Source organism: Vipera berus (assembly GCF_964194415.1).
Source record: "Vipera berus genome assembly, chromosome: 3".
Lineage (NCBI taxonomy): Eukaryota > Metazoa > Chordata > Lepidosauria > Squamata > Viperidae > Vipera > Vipera berus.
The window spans coordinates 94,383,275-94,409,414 of record NC_138204.1 but is presented as its reverse complement, the minus strand read 5'-3'; the positions used below and the strand labels follow the sequence as shown (position 1 = coordinate 94,409,414).

The window sequence follows — 26,140 nt, the reverse complement described above, 5'->3', positions numbered from 1 at the left end:
CTGACATTTGGTGTGGGGCAGGGGTCTTCAAACCTGGCCCTTTTATGACTTGTGGACTTCAACTCCCAGAATTCCTCAGCCAGGCACGCCAGCTGAGGGATTCTGGGAGTTGAAGTCCACAAGTCATAAAAGAGCCAAGTTTGAAGACCCCTGGTGTGGGGAAAGAGAGGTTTATTTGGGGCCATCTTAGGCTCTGATCTACTAAAGTCCAGCCCTGGCTGTTCCATTGCTTGAAAATGGGCATCAGTTCCATAATTTCTTAATGAATGTAGCAGGACATTGCTGAATAATTACACGGGGTGGGAGGTGCAGAGCTACAAAGGGTGGCCATTTGGTTACTGAGTCACAATTTCTACAACAACCCAACAGCAAACTCTTAAAACATTTGGAGGCATAGGGATGCTTGCAACAGCCCAATCAGGTGAATGGGGTAGGGAGTGAGCCTGAAACTGGATCACCCCACTTACGGTTGGGCATCTGTTCTAGCATGCTGATGGCACAATCAGCTATAAGCTGAGTTTCAGGACTTTGGTAAATAACAAAATTTGGAAACTCTTAGGAGGTGGGAGTGTTTATAAGTTCACTGCTTCCACTAAAAGGCACCCCAAAGCAAAAGAACTCAGTTTACAAGTAGAATGCATATTATTCACTTCAAGAGGGATCTTTACTTTTAGTTGGGGGTTTTCTGCCTAGAGAGGAAAGAAGAATGGATCCCTACTTTCTCTTCCTGGTAAAAGGCTTTCCAGCCTTCATTTTTTGATCTGCCATACAGCATTTTTTTTTTGAGTCAGGAGTCAACCAACCAAGTCACAACAGGAAGAAAAATTTGAAGAGGTGGGTGAGGAAAGAAGCACCTTTGCAAGAATAATAATAAATATTGCTTGAATTGTAGAAGTTGTGGGAAAGTTCTGGGTTTCAGTTAAGGCAGCTTTGAAAGACCCTTGTGCTGCAAAACATCTTTGCACTAATGCATCTGGATAAGCTGGTGCATAAAGTGTGTGGTCTCCCTTCCTTTGAGGCCTGAAAGTTGGGTAGCTATCCCCCTCCTCGTCTTCCTCACTCCCAGTTAGTTAGCTATTGGATTAAATAAGGTGCCCCATATAAGTCTTAAGTACTTTGAAAAGATTAACAATGATATTGGAGTGCGGTTCTCATTATCATCTCTTGCCATTGGACATGCCAGGCTGATGGATTAGGAGTTCACACCTTATCCATTCAATCTGTGCCTGTTTCATGATGCCTGAAACACAGGGTGTGTGTGTGTGTGTGAACAGATAGTTGTAGCTCACTGCAAAGGTTGGGAAAAGTTGAAGAAATGATTTTGGGGATGAGTGAAACCTCATGCTGTGGACCTTAGTTCAAAGCTCTTTAGAATGGCAGCCATCCAAAAAAGGTAACCAAAGCTACTCAGCCACCCCTAGCCTTTTCTCCCAGGAAATCTTCTTAATCTGTGGGGAAGATGCCATTGTTAACTGTGTTAAACCTAGCTGATCAATGCAAGTCCCACTGTGCCTATTGGTGCAAATTCCCAAATTAACATGTATGGGGCTGTTCACTGAGAAACTCAGTGCTCTTCTTTCTTGGCACTGAGCACAAAGGTTTTACAAAATTGTATCAGCATGTCCCTGGGAAAAGTAAGAGAGAGGTACTAATTTGGGGCCTGAAATCACCCAGGAGAGAACGCTAGACATTTAGAAGATTAAAGTCTCCACCATCCTGTGGAGTCTGTGATTTTTTTCTGGTTGTCTAGAGCTATGCTCCTGTCTACAATCCTACAGATTTTGCCTGCTAGGGAAAGTCTTTATGACCTCTGTTCTGGAGCCTCTCGGCAGAAACAGAGAAACACCTCCTGTTGGATGACCTAGAAATAAGGTTGACTGTCAAATATACTCACCCCACAGATGGTGCCACTGCCCCTTTCTGAAGGGAGAGGAGGTAACAAGATCACTGTCTTTCTCCAAAGATTTAGGATTTAGCTTGTGTAGAAGTTCTGCACACAAGTTCTGAAGATTCCTTGTAACCTTTAGGAGCTGACTGTAGACACTGCCATAGTTCAAGCCTGATGTATGCAGTGATCACCAGCCATACTGTTCCAAAGATGAGGATTTAAACCTTTTTGATTCAGGCCAGGTGATTCGGTATGCAAAACGTGATAAAGTCTTGTTGGTGTAGCATGAGAGTGTATTTTCCAGTTGGGGTATCCACAGCCCCCTGTGGCATTTTTTTTCTGCTGTGACCCAATTTTTAAAGATTTATTTGAAGCAAGGCGGGGGAGGATGTTATAAACTGGATCCATGCTTGTTAGCCCTGCAATGGCCAAAGGAAAAAAAATGCTCTTAGGGAGAAAGGCCATTTAACACAAATACACCAGAATTGGGGCAATGCTGAATAGTATTTCTCTGTATGTACTTATGCTGCAACCATAGCCAGTTTGGCCTAGTAATTAAGGTGCTGGTCTAGAAAGCAGGAGACAATGAGTTCAAGTTCTGCCTTAGGCATGAAAGTCAGCTGGGTGACTTTGGGCCAGTCAGTCTCTCTCAGCTCAACCCAAAGGGTTGTTGTTATGGGGAAAATAAGAGGAGGAAGGAGTATTATATATACTTGCTGCCTTCAGTTATTTATGAAGTAATAAAAACAGAACAAAAGTCTGAAAGAAAGAAAGAAAGAAAGAAAGAAAGAAAGAAAGAAAGAAAGAAAGAAAGAGAAAGAAAGAGAAAGAAAGAAAGAAAGAAAGAAAGAAAGAAAGAAAGAAAGAAAGAAAGAAAGAAAGAAAGAAAGAAAGAAAGAAAGAAAGAAAGAAAGAAAGAAAGAAAGAAAGAAAGAAAGAAAGAAAGAAAGAAAGAAAGAAAGAAAGAAAGAAAGAAAGAAAGAAAGAGAAAAGAAGAAAGAGAAAGTATGATGCCAAGGATAACCACAAGGCATAGAGGTTAGAGTCACACAACATGCTGGACCAAGATAAAATACACCTGACTAACTGGGTGACTTTGGGCCAGTCACTAGCTGGGTGACTTTGGGCCAGTCAGTCTCTCTCAGCTCAACCCAAAGGGTTGTTGTTATGGGGAAAATAAGAGGAGGAAGGAGTATTATATATACTTGCTGCCTTCAGTTATTTATGAAGTAATAAAAACAGAACAAAAGTCTGAAAGAAAGAAAGAAAGAAAGAAAGAAAGAAAGAAAGAAAGAAAGAAAGAAAGAAAGAGAAAGAGAAAGAAAGAGAAAGAGAAAGAAAGAAAGAAAGAAAGAAAGAAAGAAAGAAAGAGAAAAGAAGAAAGAGAAAGTATGATGCCAAGGATAACCACAAGGCATAGAGGTTAGAGTCACACAACATGCTGGACCAAGATAAAATACACCTGACTAACTGGGTGACTTTGGGCCAGTCACTAGCTGGGTGACTTTGGGCCAGTCAGTCTCTCTCAGCTCAACCCAAAGGGTTGTTGTTATGGGGAAAATAAGAGGAGGAAGGAGTATTATATATACTTGCTGCCTTCAGTTATTTATGAAGTAATAAAAACAGAACAAAAGTCTGAAGAAAGAAAGAAAGAAAGAAAGAAAGAAAGAAAGAAAGAAAGAAAGAAAGAAAGAAAGAAAGAAAGAGAAAGAAAGAAAGAAAAAGAAAGGAAAGAAAGGAAAGAAAGAAAGAAAGAAAGAAAGAAAGAAAGAAAGAAAGAAAGAAAGAAAGAAAGAAAGAAAGAAAGAAAGAAAAAGAAAAGAAGAAAGAGAAAGTATGATGCCAAGGATAACCACAAGGCATAGAGGTTAGAGTCACACAACATGCTGGACCAAGATAAAATACACCTGACTAACTTGTGGTTCAGCCTGGTCTTTGTCTAAAACATGTTGTGTGAATCAGGCCAGCACTCAAAACCACTGAAAGGTTTGGGCATAGCATAACATACACTGTAATGGGAAAACAGTATTGGTGCTTGACTTTGAATCTGAGCTTCTCTGGTTCTGTGGGACTAAGAGATTGCTGAACACAGTAGGAAAGCAGGAAAGGAGGAAGGAGCATCCTTTGAAGAAAAGACTGAGCAGGGTTGTGGTTTTTTTTTTGCTAATTGGCGGTCTTAATTTGCCCTTAATTTGCCAGTCTTAATTTGCAGTATGAGCCACCATCCGGAGGTCTGCTGCATAGCTGGTTCCTCTCACTTCTAGGAGAGTAACAAGAGGACAGATGGAGGGAAGTCCTTTATGGAAAATAAAGAGTCTCTTCCCACTGAGTAAAGAACCAAAGATCAGGACCTTAAGTGAATTTCCTTGTAGAAGCCAAGAAGGTTTTTCTAGCCAGTATGAAAAATTCATACCAGGGGATTTATTGGAAAGTTCTATTGGAAACAATGACAATTTTTTTAAAAATAGTCACAATATTCTGTGTAAACGTCACCAGCTCTCTGGGGGCTCTTTTCAAGGAAGATGAGATGGAGCTTAGAAGCTATGAAATTTGGGCATAGCTAGCTACTTCTCTGCCTCCCCTTACTTTTTTTTTAACCTCTCAGCTAAGAAAGAGCCTTAGAGAAGAACCCCAAAGTTTGCAAGCAGGTTTGAGTCCTATAGTTATTAGTCTGCCCTGATCTGGTTTTGTTAGTTATATCAATTTATGAGAACATCAGTACCTGCTTGGCTGATATTTAGAAATTGGTTTCCTACAACTCAGTGCAATAAATTCTGGGGTTTAAATACCATGATAGGAAGATTGCTTTGTCTGAAGGGGTATTCGTTTCAGCAACATTGATTTTATCTGTGTATGCTTGCGGTACGAACTTGTTTGTCGGTAAACCTAAAAATGTATCCCTAATTCGCCAGCACGGTTCATTTTTCTAGAGTGGGGTGTGTTATTGTTCAGATCTGAATGGTGGGAGAAGTCTTAAGAGTGTTACGAAAAATAAGAATGACAGTCAAGCGTTGGAAGTTGCTCGGAGCCTCCCAAAGTTGGGTCCCAAATGAGAACGAACGTTTTCCTCGCCCGAAGAAAGTGCGCACACTGCCTGAGAGTGCGGGATATAAAGGCTAAACGGATTCTTTGGCGACCTGAGCCATTTCAGGAGAACGTAGCAAAGTTTTGCTTTGGCTGGCCAATTGGTGCTCTTCTCCTATTGCTTTTGTTTTTCTGCACCTTATTGGGCCAAGGGCTAGCTAGCATCTTTAAGTCCCATTGATTTTCATTGGAACTAAGCAACTAAGCTCGTTTGCCCGTGTAGAAGCTATCGAAAGCACAAACGCGTTTTACCCGGGCTGTGTAGGCAGAATTCTAGAGGAAGATGCCTACGGACCGAACTCCTACGTTTTCTTAAAACCGAGTCCTGGAAACATTAAGAGGTGGATAAGAAGAACGTGGAAACGAAAATCTTTGGGCGCGTTAAGATCGGTTTCGCAGCATCCCGGGACGTAACGAGAATGTCAAACTTCCGCATCAGAGTAAGAACCCAAAAGGGACGGAGAGGCTTTGAGAAAGGGTAGGGTTAGATCTCTCTCTCTCTCTCTCTCTCTCTCTCTCTCTCTCTCTCTCTCTCTCTCTCTCTCTCTCTCTCCTCCCTCCCTCCCTCTCTCCCTCCCTCCCTCCCTCCCTCCCTCTCTCTCTCTCTCTCTTGGAGGTGGTCCGAGTAGACCGCGGTTCAGAAAAGGATCCCCCTCCGTAGGTTTCTTCCGAACGACATAGGGTCTCTGAGTTCGCGTTCGGGAACGCCTTCCCAGCAAACGCGGACCAGGGCCAGAAGTCCAGTAGCCTTCCCTCGCCACTCCTTCGACGGTGGGAAAGCAGAGGACCAACTCGTGGGGGCTGGGGGTAAAATCAATGAAAGAGTCACCCTCGGGGAAGGACCTGTTCGTGTTCCCGACGGACTTTTACCCTTTTACCCTCCCTAGCAGAATAAGACGGACGGAAATGCTGCGGGAGGAGGGGAGCTTAAGGAAAGGGGGGAAAAACTCCGCCGTGGCGGACCGGGCAGAATACCGGCGCGCGCGCGCGCGTTTCTCCCCATTCACTGGGAAGCGGACCGTCCGTCCGTCCGTCCGTCCGTCCGTCAAGTTTAACCACCTTGTTTGATTGGGCGTCTTTCTCATTGGCTGCAACCGGGCAGTGTCAGCGCTCCCCTTCCCCACCCCCTGGACACACAAACGCTCCACGTTCACACGCTCGGCCCGAGCCCTCCCCGCCTCCTCTTCCCTCGGCTGGGAAGCGCCCCTTCCTTTTTGTCCAAGGGGAGCCCATCCGCCGAGCAGAACTGAACGACTCCGGAGTAAGGGAGGCTTGGGAAGTTCGCGATGCCCCTGCGGCGCTCGGGACAGGGCGAGGTGGCCCGGCTGGCCAGGTCGCGCCTCTCCCCGCTGGCTTCCGCCCGCTCCTCCCAACCTCTTTAAGCCGAACCGAGGGAAAAGCTGAGCGGCCGAGCCCGAGCGCTCCTTTCCCACCTGGGATCGGAGCGCTCCGAGCCTTCCCCGGCGCGGTTTGCCGAGCGACCGGCTGCCAGGACTGGCCGAGAGCTGCAACGGCCGAGCGGACTCTCCCGTTGACGGCTTCCCCGGTTTCCCGCCGCTTTGCCTCGCCAGCCCGCCTCCAGGTGCTGCTCTGCCTCCGGACCGACAGAGCCGGCGCGCCGCCTAGCCCTGCCCGCGGCCGCCTTGACATGCTGCCCAAAGTGGAGACGGAAGCCCTGGGACTGGTCCGATCGAATGGGGAACGGGGGCACATGCCGGAAAACATGCAAGGTAAGAGGGGGCGAGCGGACTGCCCTGCCGGCCGGCTGGCCGGCGAGGGAGCTGACGTGCGCCCAGGCGAAAGAGCGGGCGAGAGCAAGCCAAGCCCCCAGCCTCCTCTTTCTCCTGCCTGCCGGGTAGGGCTGGCTCGCAAGCAAGCAAGCAAGCGGCTTCTTGAGCGCCTCGGGAAAGGCAGCCCTGCTTTCCAGGGACTTCGGGTTTGCGATCCTCGGCTCTCAGCCGGGGGAGGGGGGAAATCCTCGCCCTCCCCCCCCCACACGTGGGACTCGCTTCGCTCTCGGTAGCCTCGATCGCAGCGTCTTATTGGCGGGGCTGCTGTCAAAGCCGCCGGGTGCTCAACCCTCTTTCCCGCCCCCCCCCCACACACACACCCAGCTCCCCTTTTAAGTACTGCGAAGTAAACGAAAAGTAAAATGCCTGGAAAGTCGGGCTGAGGGACTTTTCAAGTCTGACGCGCGGATGGTGCAGCGGCCGCCGGAGGCGCACTTGGAAAGAAGTTCCTCCCTGAACAGGCCTGGGGGGCTTTTCTCTCCCTGGGAGGTGTAGGGCGGGGGAGGAGGGGACCAGAGGCGGTGGCCCGAAGGAAAGAACTTAGGAGCCGGCGTTCTCGTGCGAGGAAGGCTGACAAGCGACCCGAGCGGTTGGCATCTCTTCCGGCGGGAGGGGGGGCGACGAGAAATAAATGCGATCCGGGCGATGCTTTCTCAGAGGTCGGCGTCCTTCAAGGAGGGCGGGGTGGGAGACTGCAGAAATTCATCAACTGCCACACTGCAGACTAATTCTGGGATTTGTTTTCCTAGTTACGGAGGTGTTAAAATCGTGGGGGTTTTTTTTTTGGGGGGGGGAAGATTCCTCTTTCCAAACAATATCAGAAGGGTCAGCCATCCCAACAGTGTCGCTCCCAATCATTCGCTTTAGTATGATTGATATGGGGAAGGGGAGGGCGGCGGAAGGAAGGAAGGAAGGAAGGAAGGAAGGAAGGAAGGAAGGAAGGAAGGAAGGAAGGAAGGAAGGAAGGAAAAAAGGCAACGTCTAAACGTTTATGGGGAAATTCTCCTGCCTTTCTGGGCAGGGATTTTTTTTAATGGGAGTTTGACTGATTAAACTAGGGAACTTCCCCAACAGAAAGCAAGAGGATGGGTGTGCGCACACGCCTTTCCCCCAAACAGTGTCTGAAGGCTGCTAACCGCGTGCCCTTCACACGCCTCAGAAGATAGAGACTGTAGCCTTAGCAAACCTCTACTTATGGGCCAGGCGGCGGAGGAATGACTCTCAGCTCTCTTCATTGGATCAGAAGTGGGTATTCCTTACCAGGATCAGACGAGGCTAAGATGCCGAAGGAGGAAATCACTAAAGATCTCTAAGCTTGTGAAGGATGGAAAAAGAGACTTCAGGTTCGGGAGAGGTGGGAATCTAGTTGATCCTGCGCCGTCCTTCTCGGATCCCAACGACCATTGGGAGCGAGGGAAGCAGGCAGGGAATGAAAGGGCGGAAACATCGCGCGGAGTTTTGTAAGTTTCTTTCCTCTAGAGCGAAACTCCCCTAGCAGATGGCGGAGGACGGACCCGGAGTGCTCCGTGCAAGGATGCAGGCTCTTCAATTTCTTTCCGTCTTCTCCCGTCCCCCACCCTCATCCCCGTGACTTGGGGTCTGAGCCTGTTGCTGTGCTTGAAGCCACATTTACTTTTCGCCGGGACCGCGGGGCTTAGGTTGCTATCCCGGAAGTCCTGAACGCGGGGAACAAAAAACCTTGGGGACAGTGGGTTGGCTTCTAATTTTAATATTTGTGAGAAATCAGTACTAACGCCTTAAGGGACTTCGCTTCTTTCAGAAAAGATTTGCCATAGTCCCTGGGGAACTTTACAAAAGACAGGGCAAAAAGAATTGCTAAGGTGCTTTTTGTTACAGATGGGCCGGGAAGAAAGTAAGTAGGGTTGGGATGGGGGGGGGGCGGCTAATACTACGGGAAATTACTACGGGAGCGCCTCTGTTCACTTTCTTAGCCGGCAATCTCTTCAGGCACACCGCCCCCTTAGGTTTCCTTAATGGAAATTCAAAGGGCGAGTTTAATATCTATTTTAAGATCCTCCCCAGTTCTTATCGAGGGCGGCTGATCAGTTAAAAATGTAGGAGCCTTCGGGTAAGGGGTGGGGGGAGGGAAGGTAAGATCCCCTGGCTGTCGATACTTAGGAAAGGCTGTTAGGGGCAAAAGTCCGTGGTGCTAACTCTGTATTCAGGATGGAAACTTCGACCCGTTGTTTTTAATCGGGTTTCCCCTTAACTTGATTCCGAAGGCACATCAGGCTAAGCTCTTAGTCGTGATTATTTAATTCGAAAGGGGGGGGGGGACTGGAAGTCCCAGTAGTGTTGTCGACAAAAGGAATCGGCATGTTTCTGAAGGGTCTGAGCGAACACACCGCGCGTAGCTCCTCAAAACATCGCGCCATCCGGAAGGGCTTGGCCAAGTAATTCGCGGAAGCCTCTGAATGGCATGGAAGCCGTACCGGTTTCAAATCGGATGGAGGGGGAAGCTCCCATTATGCAAAGCGAAGGCTGACCAGTGGGATCGGAACAGGGCGGAAAACAGCGAGCACCGTTTATCAGCCAGGAGAAGTGAAATGGGATTAAAACCAACCAACCCACTTTAGTCTCAATGTCTCAAAATAACTTGGTGCCACGGCTTTTTTTGACGGGGGGGGGGGAGGAAGGAATAGATAATGTGATTTGCTGCTGAGGTAGATAACATAAGTGGCTGTATTCCTCCCCCCCCTTCCCCCCCCATAAAGCGCCAGAAGCTGAGGTAGAGATTTAGTGCGTGCATTCGCAGAACGCGTCGAATTTGATGTTCAGTTTGGTTAAGCTTTTGGGGAAGGGGGTCCATAAGTACTGTGCAAACATTAGCCCTTTGGGTTAGTTTCTGCTTCAAGGGCTTATACCAACCCAGAACATGAATTTAATTGAGAAACGTGGCGAAGCGGATGCCTTGTGAAAATGAAGTCGTGTCCCGAAATGCCCGTTCCTGAAGCAGTCTCTCGTCACCTTAGGAAACACAACTGTCCGATCACAGAGTGACTGTTTTGTAAGGAGATGTCAGCGGGAATTGCCGACGGCGCTTTTATTTCGGCGTTAAGAAGGACGCGGAGAGTTGGGTCCAGCGTGGGTAGCAGCAGTGAAGGGGCAGGTCACTTCTCTCCTGTGCAAGTCTGAACCAGGCAATTATAAATCCTGGCCTGTCCCCAATAATTGCTTATGGCGTCTTCTAGAAGGCATCCAACCAGCCTGGTGCGGACAACTTCGACGACGGCTGGAGGAGGCTAGAAGATGCTGGCAGGTAAATGAGCTTAAGGCTGTAACCCTGCCTTCTTTTTTTACTTCCTCTGTGGCAAGCCTTAGGGGAGGTCCTGTTCACTTCTCCGGGGCGGTTGGCAGTTGAAGTTCTTGCCTTGACGGCTCTGCCGGAAAACCTCTAGTCGGAAGGGGCGGACGAGCGGCTGAAAGCCTCTTTCCCGGCTGAGGTGGTGCGCACCAACTCAGAGGGGCCTCTTTGATGGAGCGGGCAGAATTGGAGGCGCCCATGCCCGGATGCAGAGGCGAAGCCCCTTGGCCCCTCTCGTTTCTTGGACGGCTCCTTCAGCCGCTTCTGCCCAGATCCCTCCCTCCACCTCTCGATTCGGACCTTTATCCCGTTTCGGGAACGCCCGAAGAAAGGGCGCGGGGTCGTACGAAGCCTCCTCGGGGATTCGCGTGGGTGCCACAGCGGCAAACGGGGAGGGCAGGTGGGTAGTTTTAGATTTCGAAATGTGTCTTAAGGCGGTGGTGGGACGGTGCCGCTTTCGTCTCTCTCTCTCTCTCTCTCTCTCTCTCTCTCTCTCTCTCTCTCTCTCTCTCTCTCTCTCTCTCTCTCTCTCTCCCTCTCCCTCTCCCTCTCCCTCTCCCTCTCCCTCTCCCTCTCTCTCCCTCCCTCTCTCCCTCTCCCTCTCCCTCTCCCTCTCCCTCTCCCTCTCCCTCTCCCTCTCCCTCTCCCTCTCTCCCTCTCCCTCTCCCTCTCCCTCTCGCTTCCGTCCTTCGTTTCCTCCAGAAATGAAGCCCCTTTGGGAATCGGGAACTGCCTCGCTTCCACTTACAAATCGGGCAATATCTCTGTGTGTGAGAAAGAGAATCTCCGACTCTTGCCTAAATGGAAGACCCGAAATCAAAACTGGGCCCGTTGCTACCCAGCCAACCTCATCTTTACTCCTCCCAGATTAAGTATCTTGGGGTACCGAACAATTTGGGGTCGCGCGCTGCATTGGTCCCGTCTATTCCTCCGTCCGAAAGAGGAAGAAGAAAAGAAACGCGAAGTTCCGCGTATAAGTGGAAGATCCCGGGCTGGACCCACGGCGTCTTCCTAGGTCCCACCTAAAATTCCCGCCCCAAAAGTCCACGGCCGACTGACTAGTCAGTGCCTCCAATAGTAGTAGTAGGCATGTCCGGTCAATGGTCTTCCTGCGCTGCTCCGGTGTGCCTGAAGTCCGGGAAGGGCTTTGGGAGGCAACGTCTCCGTAGCATTTCCCGCTTCTCTCGCAACTAGTTTCTTCGCACTTTTGAAACTACGCCTCACGTTCCCATTTCTCGACGGTTCGGCGGAGGGGGGAGGGCAGGGGTCCGGGTTCAGGTTTTAGCTATTTCTCTCCCTGGCCAAAAGTCTTCCCAGAATTTCCCTCTCCTTCCCCCCCCCCCGCCCTCTCAAACACACACTTTCCCACCCCTCTCTCTCTCTTTCCTATGGGGTCGCTGGGACACCGATTCCCTCGCTCCCCCGACAGGAACCGGATTCTTTCGGGAGGATCTCGCTCCTAAATCAGTTGGGACTTTCCATCTCATTGAATTAATTCTTAGGATCGCGCCAAGAGGTTTCTCTCTGCTCTCTCAAGTAAAGATCTGTGTGTTACCCACGGAAGGAAGGAAGGAGAAGGAAGGAGAAGGAAGGAAGGAAGGAGAAGGAAGGAAGGAAGGAAGGAAGGAAGGAAGGAAGGAAGGAAGGAAGGAAGGAAGGAAGGAAGGAAGGAAGGATGTCGTAAGACTTTCTTCTTTGTTTTTAGTTACCAGCATCTGAAGAAGTTTGCAAGAGAAATCCAAAGCTTAGCCTTCAGAGTCTCTGTAAATCCTTGAACAGTTTATGTATTTTCTCTGGTCGGTTGAGACAGCAAGGAAAAACAGTTAAGGTAGAAGAATGATTTAAAAAAATATATAAAATAAAAAAGACAAGTTTGATGGATATGTAAAAATTGCAGTTCCTTCCCTTCCCCCTTCTCTTCATCTCCCTTTCTAAAATTCTGTTTTAAGTTGTTGGTTTTTTTTCCCCCACTCAGACTACTAGTTTTGTAAATTTGAAATGAGGGTTAGGTAAACATTTTTTAAGGTGACTTGTTATAGCCGAACTTTCAAAGTACAGAGAAAAGTTACTTTTCCACTTAGTCATCTGATTTTTAAATTTTAAATGCAATTACATTTTAAATATATTACCGATAAATGGTGATCTTTATCCCAAGAATAATAAACTAAAGAAAAGTAAGACTGCAGCCTCAGGCATGTAAACTTCAGAGTAGGATGTCTTGAACTAGTCCTTTCTACTTATGTGTAAGCACAAATAGGAGTGAACTAAGAGTTTAAATTTTGAAAAACCCAGTTTGGGGGCTTAGTACATTAAAATGCTTGCTGTATTTAGAACTGTGGGTAGTTTTAACAGGTTTTATTCTGAATTTGGAGAGAATAATTCTGGTTACTAAAAAAATCTGTTGTTTCAAAATTGTGTTTTCCTGTTTTGAGGATTTAAAGGGAAATTAAAAACCCCTGGACGTCCTGGAATTGTTTCCCCAGTGAAGAAATAATGCATCAAATGTTTTGTATACATTCTCTTAGGGTTTAATTCCTCCCCCTATTTTTCTTCTTTTTCCCCCCCAGTGTCTCAGTTTAAAATGGTGAATTACTCTTATGATGAAGATCTTGAAGAACTTTGTCCTGTCTGTGGAGATAAAGTGTCTGGTTATCACTATGGACTCCTTACCTGTGAAAGTTGCAAGGTTTTGTACAATTTATTTTCATGGAAAAGGTGGGGGGAGGGAGCTGAAAAATCAGATCAAGAAAAATGCTAGATAATCATACTTCTGTTATTCTTTTAATGGAAAATGAATATTGTGAAGATGTGCAGTAGCATTCTCGGAAGGCAGAAGTTATGGAAAGAGTAAAGAGTAAGAAGGGTTTCTTTCAATGGAAAGAAAAATGTGCCCACGGTATTCTGTACAGGGTGGCTATATTTAATGCCTTTAAATATTTGGTTGTCGTGAAGTGATGTAGTTGTAGAGAGACTTTCATTCCCAGCTGTCCTCAATATTGATTTTAGCTGATTTATATACATTGAGTATTATTGTTGCTGCATCTTGTTCCTGATAAATTTCAGGGCTACAATATTGAAGGCAACTGTTTCAAGTTTTTCATCTTTCACGATGCAAATGTAAATTACTCTTGACATTCTTTTTATGCTTGCACATGCTTATAAATGTGCATACACCCTCATACATACACAGCATTTTATGTCCATATTTATCTGCAAGGTGATTAAGTGGAAATCAATTAAATGGTTTTAAAATGCTGTTCATCACTATGAAGAATATTTTTTGCTCATGCATTCTATTTTATATCAGCCGGAGTCTCAAAATTATAGAGGAATGCCATGCAACCATCTAGTAAAACCAGACTTACCTTAGATCTGGACTACATTGATTGCAATTGTGTAAAATATTTCTGTATTGGGAAAGAAACCAAGCAAATCAGTACTAAAGCAATGTCATTTTAACACTGCTTTCTGGAATAACACACATATAATTTTAGGACTCTATAGAAATATTTATGCAGTAAAAACCTGTATCTGTTAAAGTTACATGAGTCACATTTGGTAAGGGAACTTTTGAGCAAGTCAGTATTCATGCTGAAGCAAAAGTTAATCACATTATAATACTACCCCCATGTATTTACGTAAGAACTAGAATATCTGTTATTTAGTACATGATTTTAATCATCATGGTCACCAGAAGTCTTTTATGCAGCTGTACGTAGTGTTGAGGGAAGGGAGAAGAAAGAAGCCTGGCAAATAACTTTTTAAAATCCCAAAGAGTTTAAAATTCAGCTTAAAATTTAGTTTTAAATATCAGAGAAGTAAGGTGACAGCAGTAATGATGGATGATAAAGTGAAGAATAGTACACCAGCAGAGGCAGGAGAAACCAGAGTAACAAGTGGTAGATTGGGGAAACATACTTAGGCACTCTTTCATTTGAGATTTAGAACTGAGTTAGGATTCCTATTGGTGAAGTCTAAACAAAAAAGGCAAATACAAGTTTGATTTGTCTTAAAATTCTGCATTAGGTGATTTTGAAAGGCCACTTTCAAAAATTAGGATCATTTGAAAGAATTTTAATTCACTCAAATTGCTACTGGTAGGTAGATGATGGCTAGGGAAACAATAAAGATGCCTTGCCAGGATCTGATTAAATCAATACCAGCACAGACTAGCCTCAGAAAAATTCTGCCTGTGGCCTAGTGGGTTTCCTCCAAGGAAAACTGGAACCAAACCAGCCATTTCATAAATGCTGAATTAGCAGGATGAAAGTAGAAGAGAGGATTTGGTGAATGTTTTCATAATCTGAAGTCAATTCCTGGTTCGAGCCGTTTGTGCCAAATTTGTAAACCTGTTCTATCTATTTTACAGGGCTTCTTTAAGCGAACAGTCCAGAATAACAAAAGGTACACATGCATAGAAAATCAAAGCTGCCAAATTGACAAAACTCAAAGAAAACGCTGTCCTTATTGTCGGTTTCAAAAATGTCTAAGTGTTGGGATGAAGTTGGAAGGTAAGGTCTACAGTTGTTCCTACATAACAATAAAAAATAATAATTACATATTAAATACAAGTCCTTCTACGTGCATTATTTAGACTGCTTTCATTTGAGGTTTATTATTTCAAAGAATGATTGCTGATGATGGATCATAAAGAATTGACGCTTACGATTAACTATAAGAAGCTTATTTCAAAGAGATTTTAAGACTCCGTTGTTCCGTTTGCTGATGTGGTACCTAGAAGCTCATTTCAGATGTAAGCATTAGCACATGCAAGGTCAATATGTATAATTGTACAGTTTTGGTATTTCCAAAGAGTGTAGTCTATCTGGAATTAAACATAAATACTTAGAACAAATAACACTGATTTCTTTAGGCAAACAAAATTCAATCAGAGTAGGCAAAATAAAAAATTGAAGAAAAATTAATACTGTAGTGATTTCTAAAATGAAAACATTTCAGGCATATCTGAGAGTTATATATACAATACAGCATATTGGACATTTTTCCCCTCTCAGGGACAACTGATCATTCTTGTTTATCAGTGGAATTCCTTGTAGGGAGGGATTATGCAGCTGGGCTAATCATTGACTAAAGAATGATTGGTTTTCTTAAAAAAAAACAACAACAAAACCCCCACATTACTCATCCAGCACAAATAGTTTTCAGTTTTTAGGAAATTATTAAGGCATATTATAATGCTCCATAGCCAACTGATAAAATATGGGTACATCTTGTCACATTATTGTGTTCAGATTAAATTACTATTACAGAATCTGAAACAAGGAAACAAAAGGTAGCTTAATATATATATATTGTAACCACGAATCTTGCTGTCAAAAAGTTTTGAAACTTTTCTGATAAATACTTGCCTAATGTAGACAATTAGTTGTATTTTTTAACAGCGATTATTGATGAAATTCTGTTTTGTCATTTTTTTGCAACTACAAATTCAACAGTCTACGTAGTTCCACCTCTGTTAGGTTAAATTATTGCTAGTTTGAAATGCTGAATGTATGCTGAATAAGAATTCAAATATCAGTGATGGGAGAGAAAATTCTTATGCCAAGTATTTGTATTAATATATATATGACCCAAGTTATGGAAACTGTCTTATTCTTCATTAATTCTCCTCACTGATATTTAATAGACCATTACGAACACAGTATTGGGAACATCCCATTGGTCTTACTTTTAACATTTAGTACTGTGCTGTTTATTAGTTGTAATTTTCATATATTTTTTAAAGATGTGGAACTATAATTATTAATAATTTCAATCTTTAGACAGCTAATGAGTAACTTAAATTTTACTGGTAAAGACATTTGGTGTTTTTTTAAGTTGCTTTAATTCTGAAATAATGTAAAATACTTGTCTGAAAATGAGTTAGTGATTATTATTTAATTATAATTATAAACATTCTTGCAGTTTAGTTCCATTTCAAAAAGTCACTAGCGTTGGTTCAGTTCATTAATTCTCGAGCTCAAGTCTGCAACTCAGCTAAGTTTCTCATTAGAACTTCTCTATTTTCTTATGGGCATATGTAGAAATTGTGAACAGCTTAGCCCATAGAGTTTATGATGCATAAACTTCTCATTCCAGAATAATTCTGCTTATGCCAATTAAACCTAAATTTAGAGCTGTTCAAGCCCCCCTTGAACTACAGCAATCTAGACAGGAATCAACAGATAATATCAGGGTGGAGATAAAAGTTATTTCATCAAATGTATGTTTTGAAATCTGCATTTCCCAAAATAATAATAATACAATCAATGGGAACGGATGGGTAGTAGGAAAGAATTCTCAAGTGATTCTACATTTTTTACTCTTTTGCAAATGCATCTTACAAGGTCAGTCTCACACACACATATACTTGTTTGCTTCTTGTTTAGGAGCAAATAATATTTAGAACATTTGGAACGGGAGCAAGAACTCAAGATGTAAGCACTTATTTGCAAATTCTTTTCAAAAGTGCTTTCTCTGTCTATACTGGCATTGCCTAGAAATGTTTTGATATTTTGTACCTCTGTTTTATCCAGAGAAGCTATGATGTCTACTACTGACTTAATATTCTTTCCATTAAAAAAAATCAGTAAGGAACACAAGAGTATGACAGAAGAATGTGACAGATTATATCACCGAAAACATGAATATTGTGAAACAAAGTTAAATGTTAGGAGGATGCAGGTACATAAAGTCTTCTGTGAATGAGGGGTCCTTGGTGCTCTCTGAGCTTGGTTGTATTCTTGCAGACGTTTCATTACCCAAACTAGGTAACATCATCAGTGCTTTCCCAAAAGTGCTTTTTCAAAAGGCAACTGGACTTTGTTTGTTTTTTTTTGAAGATGTTTCTGAAGAAGCTTCTTGGATAACAAGGGAAATATCATCAAGATAAAACAAAATCCCGTTGCCTTTTGAAAAAGCACCTTTAGGACAACCATGACCTCCAGTCTCCATAGAGATCCTCTGTGCTAGTCATTAGCATTGATGATATTATCTAGTTTGGGTAATGAAACATCTGCAAGAAAACAACCAAGCTCAGAGAGCACCAAGGACCCCTCAGATCAACCCTGAGCCACAAATATTCTCCTTTATTCTTCTGTGAATACACTGAAGAATCCCATTTATCATTTTACATACTGTATACTGTAGCCCTAACCTTTCACAAGCTGTTCAATGAGATATACAGAGGTGAAGCATACCAAATGTGCTCAGACTTTTAATGCTAGTTTTCAAAAAAATATGACTTGACTTCTTTGCCAAATGGGTTGTTACAGCTCTTGTGTGGAGACGATAATTAAGAAAAGAGGTCTGTGTATCTTCTTTGAATGTGTTACATGCCTCTTATATCTTGGAAAATCCATAATCGGAGGAGGTTGAATTCACCTCTTTCCTAAAAAAAAAAAGCAATAAAAAAATTAATGCCAGAATGTGCCATTATTGAGTAGTGAAGATAAAACTATTTAACTATAATTTGTTAGGCATTTCTGTTTACTTTTTTCTTTTCCAGCAGCAAAATAAGAGTGGATGTGTTTCTGTCCAATATTTGTTTTCTTATTTATTTATTAAAGATTAATAGCAATATTCTCCTATATAAACAGACTTCCTCTTTGTTATCAGCAGGATGGGAAGGAACTCCTGCTTTCAGCTATATAAACATTTCTAATATTTATATTCGTGTTTTCTTGATTATGATACATAGTCTACATTCTAGTTCATAAATTACATTTTAGGATCAAATCATTAATTGTTAACATCTTTATGATAGTTTTATAGGTCTCTGTATACCTAGGATTTCTAATACATTTTTAATGGCATGCTAATCTATGAGATAAAAGCTTAGTAACATAACCTCCAGCTATCTCAGCATGTCACCAAGCTGTCAAAGGCCCTTCTTATTGTCTGAATACCTTTGGGAAGGTATTGGTCTTGGTAAAATATTGCTGCTTTTAAAACATGTTCTAGCAACATAGTACTGTAACCCAGACTAACATTTTTTCCTCCACAACCTTAATTCTGATATGATTTGAACGGCATTGGAAGTTGCAAAATCCTTTCATTTTGGTGACACTTTGCTCTTTAACATAGGCAATCAACTTGAGGAAATAACAACAGTGCAATTTATTACCTCTCTCCAAAATTGGCAAGCTTCCTATTTTCAGAGTAAGAGCCAATGTGAAGAGCATTAAATTGCCTTTAAATAACATCGACTCAATGGGTTAAGTCAAAAGAGTTTAACAATTAGGGAAAAAAATGATAAGCCTTTTGAAAAGCTGTTATTAAAAGCTCTTGCCCAGTCCCAAAATGCAATTTTGAGTCCTTTAGAAGAATTTATTACACCTATCCTGTTAGATTTACTAGAAAATGTAATACACTAAGCTTGAATTATGCTCTTTTAGATTCCTCATCAGTATGCTTTCATCCAGTAAATGCTTGCAAATTAATACAATATGTTTATTCACAATGTTAGATCTTCTCTGGTGGTTCAACAAAAGTGAAATTACAATAAATAGCAATAGCGCTTAGACTATTATATACCATTTTATAGTTCCTTACAGTACTCTCTGAGCAGTTTACAGAGTCATCATATTGTCCCTAACAATCTAGGTCCTCATTTTACCGACTTTAGAACTATGGAAACCTGAGTTAACCTTGAGCCAATCAGGATCAAACTCCCAGTAGTAGGCAGAGTTAGATTGCAAAACTTCATTCCAATCACTGCGCCACCACAGCACACTAAATAAAATAAAATAAAAACCCTTAAAACAGCTACTGTGTATTCGACATAAAGTTGTGCTACAAGTTGATCAAGGACTAAAAATGATAAGATTCCAGTCAATATTTGCATGTGTATCATGTCTGCAATGTGATACCTATAATTTTCTTTTTTCACCACTATATTCAACAGCCGTGAGAGCTGACCGAATGCGTGGAGGTCGGAACAAATTTGGACCCATGTACAAGAGGGACAGGGCACTGAAGCAGCAGAAGAAAGCTCTCATTCGAGCAAATGGACTCAAATTAGAAGCCATGACTCAGGTGATTCAAGCGATGCCCACTGATCTCACAATATCTTCTGCCATCCAGAACATCCATTCTGCCTCCAAGGGCCTACCTCTGAACCATACAGCCTTGCCTCCCACAGACTATGACCGAAGTCCTTTTGTCACCTCTCCAATTAGTATGACAATGCCGCCACATGGTAGCCTGCAAGGTTATCAGAGCTACAGTCACTTTCCAAACCGTGCTATCAAATCTGAGTACCCTGATCCTTATACTAGTTCTCCAGAGTCGATAATGGGCTACTCTTACATGGATGGTTACCATCAGACCAGCTCACCAGCAAGTATTCCTCATCTGATTTTGGAACTCTTGAAGTGTGAGCCAGATGAGCCGCAAGTCCAAGCTAAGATTATGGCCTACTTGCAGCAAGAGCAGGCCAACAGAAGCAAGCATGAAAAGCTCAACACGTTTGGGCTTATGTGCAAAATGGCTGACCAAACCCTCTTCTCTATTGTCGAGTGGGCTAGGAGTAGCATATTCTTCAGAGAACTTAAGGTATGTCATGCAAATCTTTCATGGGCTGTGGTCACTCTGAGAGTGAGATGGGCGGTAACTAAATTGGACAAATAAGTGAACAAACAAAATAAGAGTTTTTGGTATTTGAAAACATGATTAACGTTTGATTCATACAACTTATATTTGTGTATTGTTCTTTGAGAAAAAGCTGTTGAGAGAAACATTTCAAAATGTTATGACCATTTTGGTCTCAATAATTATCAGTGGAAAAGCTGAATTGGATGTTTAAGTCAAGATTTTTATCTAAACCTAAAAAAATCGGGGGTGGGGGAACTCTGAGATTTTGCCTGGCTAACTTAATTATGATTATAGGCTACTGTTGAATAACAGTATTAGTAGAAATAGACCAGAACAGTTGCAGCAGTGAGTATGAAAAGCCACCCCTTTGCTACCTTATTTCCCATTGGCTTCTTTTTGAGAGGTAGAAAAAGAGGGCTATTGATAGAGAAACAGGCAAAAAAGCCCTTGGTAAAATATTTTGGAAGCAACATTGGGGAAAAAAATATTTATAGGTCCTAGTGTATGACTGAAAGAAAGAATTACTGGAAGAAAGGATTAAAAATATGAACTAGAATGAAGAACCTATGGCATCCAGATGTTGCTAGAGCTTCACTGGCCAACTTGACTTGGGCTTCCAGAAATTGGAGTCCAGAATATTTGGAGATTTTCCAGGTTCCCAGAAGTGGACTCCAATTTCTGGAAGCCCAAGTCAAGTTGGCCAGTGAAGCTCTAGCAACATCTGGACACCATAAGTTCTCCACTGATTATCCTTTAAGCTATTATCAATGAGTCATAAATTCAGAAAAAAATGATATGGATCCATGAACATTCAACTATACTGCCGAAATACTATGTGTACATGTTACATAAAGTAACAAATGTCTAAGTCTAAGCCTAATTCTGTGATCAGGTACATTATGATATAAGAGTTATTCTTCTACTTGCTGGATTCAGTAAGATTCACTGAGCAAAAAAACTCTAGAAAAAAAGCAACTGTTAGATAGGAGAATAGTAACAGTTCTATTACTGAAAATAATTGTATTTTTAGGGCTCCATATACGCAGTATATTCAAGATGAAATTCAGGATCGACAAGTATTATATATGTTTTGGATATATAAAGACATATCCTGTTAGCTTGTAGCCACTCCAGAGTCGTCTAAAAGGACTAGAACCAACAGCCTTTTAGAACACGAGGCAACTGGACTTTCTTTTTACTCTTTGAAGAGTAAAGTGAAGGAGTTTCACTTCTCATTCAAGAAGCTTCTTCAGCTCTGACTGGATGGTGGGGAATGGAAGAAGCTTCTTGGATGAGAAGCAAAACGTCTTCAAAAAGAAAAAAGTTGCCTCGTGGAAAAGCACCCTTGGGACAACTGTGACCTGGATGACTGAGAATCGCCATAGGCAGCCTTTTAGGACCCTTTATTTTTAAGTCTTCTGCTCCCAAAGCTGGAGGAAAGGCAGAAGCAGACAAACCTTGGTCAGTATCTGAGGGAGGTGGACAGTTTAGAACTATGAAATATAAATAAATAAAAATAAACAAAAGCAGTTAAATTAGAGGTGCACTTTTGTAGCACCTCACATCTTTTAGAGAGGCTTACTTTCTCTTTTTCCTAAAATTTATAACATTCTCTGTCCCAGGAGTTATTTTCCACTATGTGTCACATTTTGTGTACATATTGATTTTATGTATTATAGTTATTTTTACTACCTCAAAAGAGCTGAAGAAGATTTTTTAAGTATATATATATATAATGTGGAGTTGAATAATTCAAATGGAAGCATATGGGAAAAGAAAGCAAGATGTTAAAAACCAGGTTACACGGAGAACTTAAGATGCTACATTAAAGCTGTGGAAAATATAAAGACCCAGCACTGCAAAGAGAGTTTTTAGAAATAGTATTTTGTAACTGGGATGCCACCACAGAAGATTCTCTCCATTCATCTGGGGAATAGGATACCCGCATTGCTCCTTTTAAAGTTGTTGATGTACACCCACTGATGTACACATTCCTTTGTCAGAAAAGACACAGTGTAGAAGCAGATTACGATCAGAATATCCAATGCACATAATTTACCCATTTAATTTTGATTTAGCACTTTTTTTTGAAAACTATTTTTAAGGAAATCTTCCCAAAACATTTGTAGTCATCGAACCCAGAAATTCCCAATGTATGGTTTCCAAAGCTATAGGCTATCTATGTCACAACCTTCTGGAATGTATCTCGGAAGGTGTAAAGTTTTGCATAATCAGCAGTTACTGTGTGATAATAAATTACCACATTATGGAGTACAGCTATATTTTTTCCTCTTATTAGCCTTCTATGCGCTTGGAAGGTTTGCAGATAATCTTTTACTTTTTATATGAAAGAACATTAGAGTTGATTAAAGTCATAGACACACCATTCATGAAAAAATGTTCAAGAGGTAGGGCCCAAATATTGATACGAGAATGGAGTGTTCAAATTTCACTATATGCATTGGATAGAAGCCATAATGTCACATGCATTCATTGTGGCTTCATCAAACAAAAATGCAGAGGATCTAATCTGCACCAATTGCATCACGATGTGAAATACAGTGCATTCTTTGCATAATGTACTCAGTGCTATCATGCATGATGTTAATCCTCTCTTTACTTTGTCTACAAAGAAACTGCCATAGGTGTCTTCACAGGGGCAAGTGCCTAAATATGCAGTATAAGGTTGTGACAGAAATTCTGCCCCTTATGCAGTGGTGAGATTCAAATATGTGAACAACTTGTTCACTGTGTGGACGCTGTTTCCGGAAGTCCACTCTGGGCCTGGGCAACAAAAAATTAGCTACTGGTTCTGCTGAAATGGTACAAACTGGCTGAATCCCACCATTGCCCTTATGTACCAGTATGTGACATCATGACACAAGTATGAAACGGCAGGTCTTGCATTGCAACATTGCAATACACATTTCATCATCTGGGTTAGGAATAGACCTTGTGAGCATGCCTTTACCTTTATTTTGGAAAGATATCTTAGAAGATATCTTGAACCCAAATGTTCCAAGTGGGAACATTTTGTTACAGAATGCTCCCATGTTCATTTTTTATTCCCAGTCATCAATTAAATTCAAAGCAGCACATACATGATCCAGAGAGATCAGTGGCCAAATTTGCTTAGTTGCAGCAGGATTGTGGTGTCATCTACTCACAAACCATCTTGAGGACATTTCTAAATCTCACACACATCTCTGCTATTCTTTTCCACTGGTTTCCCATCTATTTATGTTAACTGGCATAATAAATTTTGTAAGAGATTGTTCGTGAAACATCATCTTCTTTTATATAAATGCCATGGAAAATTTTGAAGCTGCTGTTCCAGATAGATCTTCAGCTTCCTTCCTTAATTTTAGGAAAACTGCTTTTTTTAGATTAACGAGCAGATCTGGAATATTAAGGGCACAAGACACCTTCTTAATTAATTGTCATGGAAAGAATTTTCATATTCACAAAATGGTTTCTATGATGGGTGTGGTCAGTGATAAAACAACCATTTATGATGAGATTGCATATGTCTGCTTTTTAATTAAATAAATCTTTTAAAAATATTAAAACCTGGAAGGTGCTTTGGGGTGTATCTACAAGTCTAATGGTGCAAGGAGACAGAAGAAAGCAGAAGCCCATTTCCTTTTGTCTCTTGAATTACTTTTATAAAAGACCAGCTTTGTAAGTTGGTAGAATTACAAATTTTAGGTTTCTTTTAGCCTTAGCCATTATTGTTCCTGAGGTAACCTGCAAATGGGATTCAGTGATGATAAATGCATATTAACCTGTCTGCTAAATGTGGTAGGTAGGACTTCTCATTCTGTTTAATAGCACAAAGATTACTTCTCTGCAGTGCTTTTTTTGTAAAAGAAAAAGGTGCCGGAACTCACACATGTCATACAACCTGCCTTACCTACCCTACAAGGTTCCATCCAAAAAAGGTGCCGGAACTCCGTTCTGAGCGTTCTATGAGAAATAAAGCCCTGCGTCTCTGGCATATGGACGTCAATCCTAACCTAAGAGTCACATTTATGATGTTGATTTATGCATCACACCAAGCTTGTTTGTTTGTTTTTCAAATATAGTGTGAAGTGGGAATGTAGTCATGTAACTTACTGTAGGTTGCAGAACAGTACATTTACAACTCAACCACGTTTTTAAGGACTTAGAGCCGGGTTTACCAATCTTAACAGAATAACAAAGTTGGAAGGAATTTTGGATGTCTTCTAGTCCAACCCCCTGCTCAAGCAGGAACTCTTATGCCATTTCAGACAAATGCTTGTCCAATCTTTTCTTCAAAACCCCCAGTGATGGAGTACCCACAATTTCTGAAGGCAAGCCATTACACTGGTTAATTGTTCTAACTGTCAGGAAATTTCTCCTTAGTTATAGGTTGCTTCTATCTTGATTAGTTTTCATTCATTGTTTCTTGTTCTGCCTTCAGGTGCTTTGGAGAATAGGTTGACTCCCCCACTTCTTGGTGGCAGCCCCTCAGATATTGGAACACTGCTACTCTGTAACCCCTAATCCTTCTTTTCATTAAACTAGACATATCTAACTCCTGCAACCCTTCTTCATATGTTTTAGCCTCCAGTCCCCTAATCATCTTTATTGCTCTTATCTGCCCTCTTTTAGGATCTCAAGAGATCCTTTTAGGATCTCAAGAGATCCTTGGTGGAGCAGTGGGCTAATGCCTCCTTAAGTAACACCAGCTGCCTGCAATTAGTGCAGGTTCGCATCCCACCAGGCTCAAGGTTGACTCAGCCTTCCATCCTTCCGAGGTAGGTAAAATGAGGACCCAGATTGTTGGGGGCAATAAGCTGACTTTGTAATAATGCCGCTTGGGGTGTGTGTGAAAGCCCTAATAAGCAGGCATATACATAGAATGAAGGCTACTGCTAAGCTTGTAAGCCGCCCTGAGTCTTCGGAGAAGGGCGGGATATAAATGGAATTAAAATAAAATAAAATAAATAAATAAATAAATAAATTTCTTTATATATCATGGCCACCAAAACTGCATGCAATATTCCAAGTGTGGTCTTACCAAGGCATTATAAAGTTGTACTAATATTTCATATGATTTTGATTCTAAAATTTCCAAGGTTAGGAAACCCTGACTTAGAGTGAAGTGCTTAGGATCTTGACTGCTTTGCTAGCCTCTTTTTGCCCTGCCACAATTTAAAATTGTGTTGGTAAAATAGAAATCAAACTGGATAATGTAGCAAATTAGTATCTATGGAAAAAGTTGGTGAGGTGAACAGAAAGCTTTTAGCAAAACTCTTTCCTTGTTGCCGCAAGTTCTAGTTCTGCTCTTAGCAACTGGGAAGAAACAGAAAGCTATCTTCCTTGACATGAAAGTGATACCCACATTTTTTCTCAGGGGACATTCTAACAAAACACTCATAGGCTGTGTCTACCGGAGAGTGAAGTTAAAGGCTTTGACCAAATCTGGCTTGCTTGCTCGTTGGAGAATGGAAAGGTCTCTGTGAAAATGAGTTGCTAAATAAAAATCTTGGATCAGAAACATCTTAATGATGATTTTTTTAAAAAAATGTTGAGGTAACAATAAACAAAGGAAATATGCATGAATAAAGTGTTCTGAAAAGGCAGGCAACAAGTCTTTAAAGGCTATAAATACCACCTAAGCTAGATCACTATTATTAGCAAAGGTTGAACAAAAGAAGACATCCAGAAATAGATACGGTGGCCTGAGTAAGGGATAGCATGAAATGTCTTGTTTAACCTTACGCAGATATTGTTGCCATAGCATAGGAAATGGTTTTAGCTGGCTCATGAGTTCTGTGGGGTTGAAGGATGTTTCCATGTTGTCCGTTTGCCAAGGAAATTCCTTAACAGGCCTGTTTGCCTAACAGAGGAAATATCAGCCTCCGGGAGTGTCATTGGATGAGATGGCAACATCCATCTTCATTCTGTGGTTGCTGCATTGTTGATTTGCTGACTTGGAAGGGTCTCCTAAAATTTATAGGGATATTTCGCCTTGATGTTGCACTTTTTGAGTGCCAAAGGTTAGTAGGTTTAAATAGTAGAAAAGATTGATTCAAACATCATAATGTAATATAGCAAAAAGCTCCTTCCAACTTGTTCTTGTCAGATTCTTGTTTAATTGTCACATGTTGTGTCGCAATAACACATCTGTAGCCATTTTGCTGTTGTCTTCAAAAGGCATTATGTGATACGGTAAAGAAGGGTGAAGTTATATAGGTAGTCCTTGACTTACGATCACAACTGAGCCCAGAACTTATGTTGCTAAGTGAGAAATTTGTTAAAGTGAGTTTTGCCCCATTTTACAACTTTTCTTGTCACATTTGTTAAGTGAATCACTGCAGTTGTTAAATTAGCAACACGGTTGTTAAGTAAATCTGGCTTCCCCGTTGACTTTGCTTGTCAGGAGGTTGCAAAAGATGATTGTGTGACCCCGGGATGCTGCAAACATCATAA

At 42.0% G+C, this 26,140-nt stretch overlaps 1 protein-coding gene across 2 annotated transcripts in view; it reads left to right on the top strand.

Moving 5' to 3' along the window:
* The window catches only part of NR5A2 (nuclear receptor subfamily 5 group A member 2), a gene marked incomplete at its 5' end in the record, with an annotated part of 120,338 nt that overhangs the window by 7,509 nt on the left and 86,689 nt on the right, over positions 1 to 26,140 (top strand). Inside the window, 4 exons of one of the 2 annotated variants that reach the window (XM_081322762.1) lie at positions 6,621 to 6,702; positions 12,655 to 12,773; positions 14,457 to 14,598; positions 18,993 to 19,642. In XM_081322762.1, coding sequence (XP_081178888.1) covers positions 6,621 to 6,702; positions 12,655 to 12,773; positions 14,457 to 14,598; positions 18,993 to 19,642 — 993 coding nt within the window. Of the gene's footprint in view, positions 1 to 6,620; positions 6,703 to 12,654; positions 12,774 to 14,456; positions 14,599 to 18,992; positions 19,643 to 26,140 lie in introns of those variants that run through there. The other variant, XM_081322763.1, reaches the window with a different exon arrangement.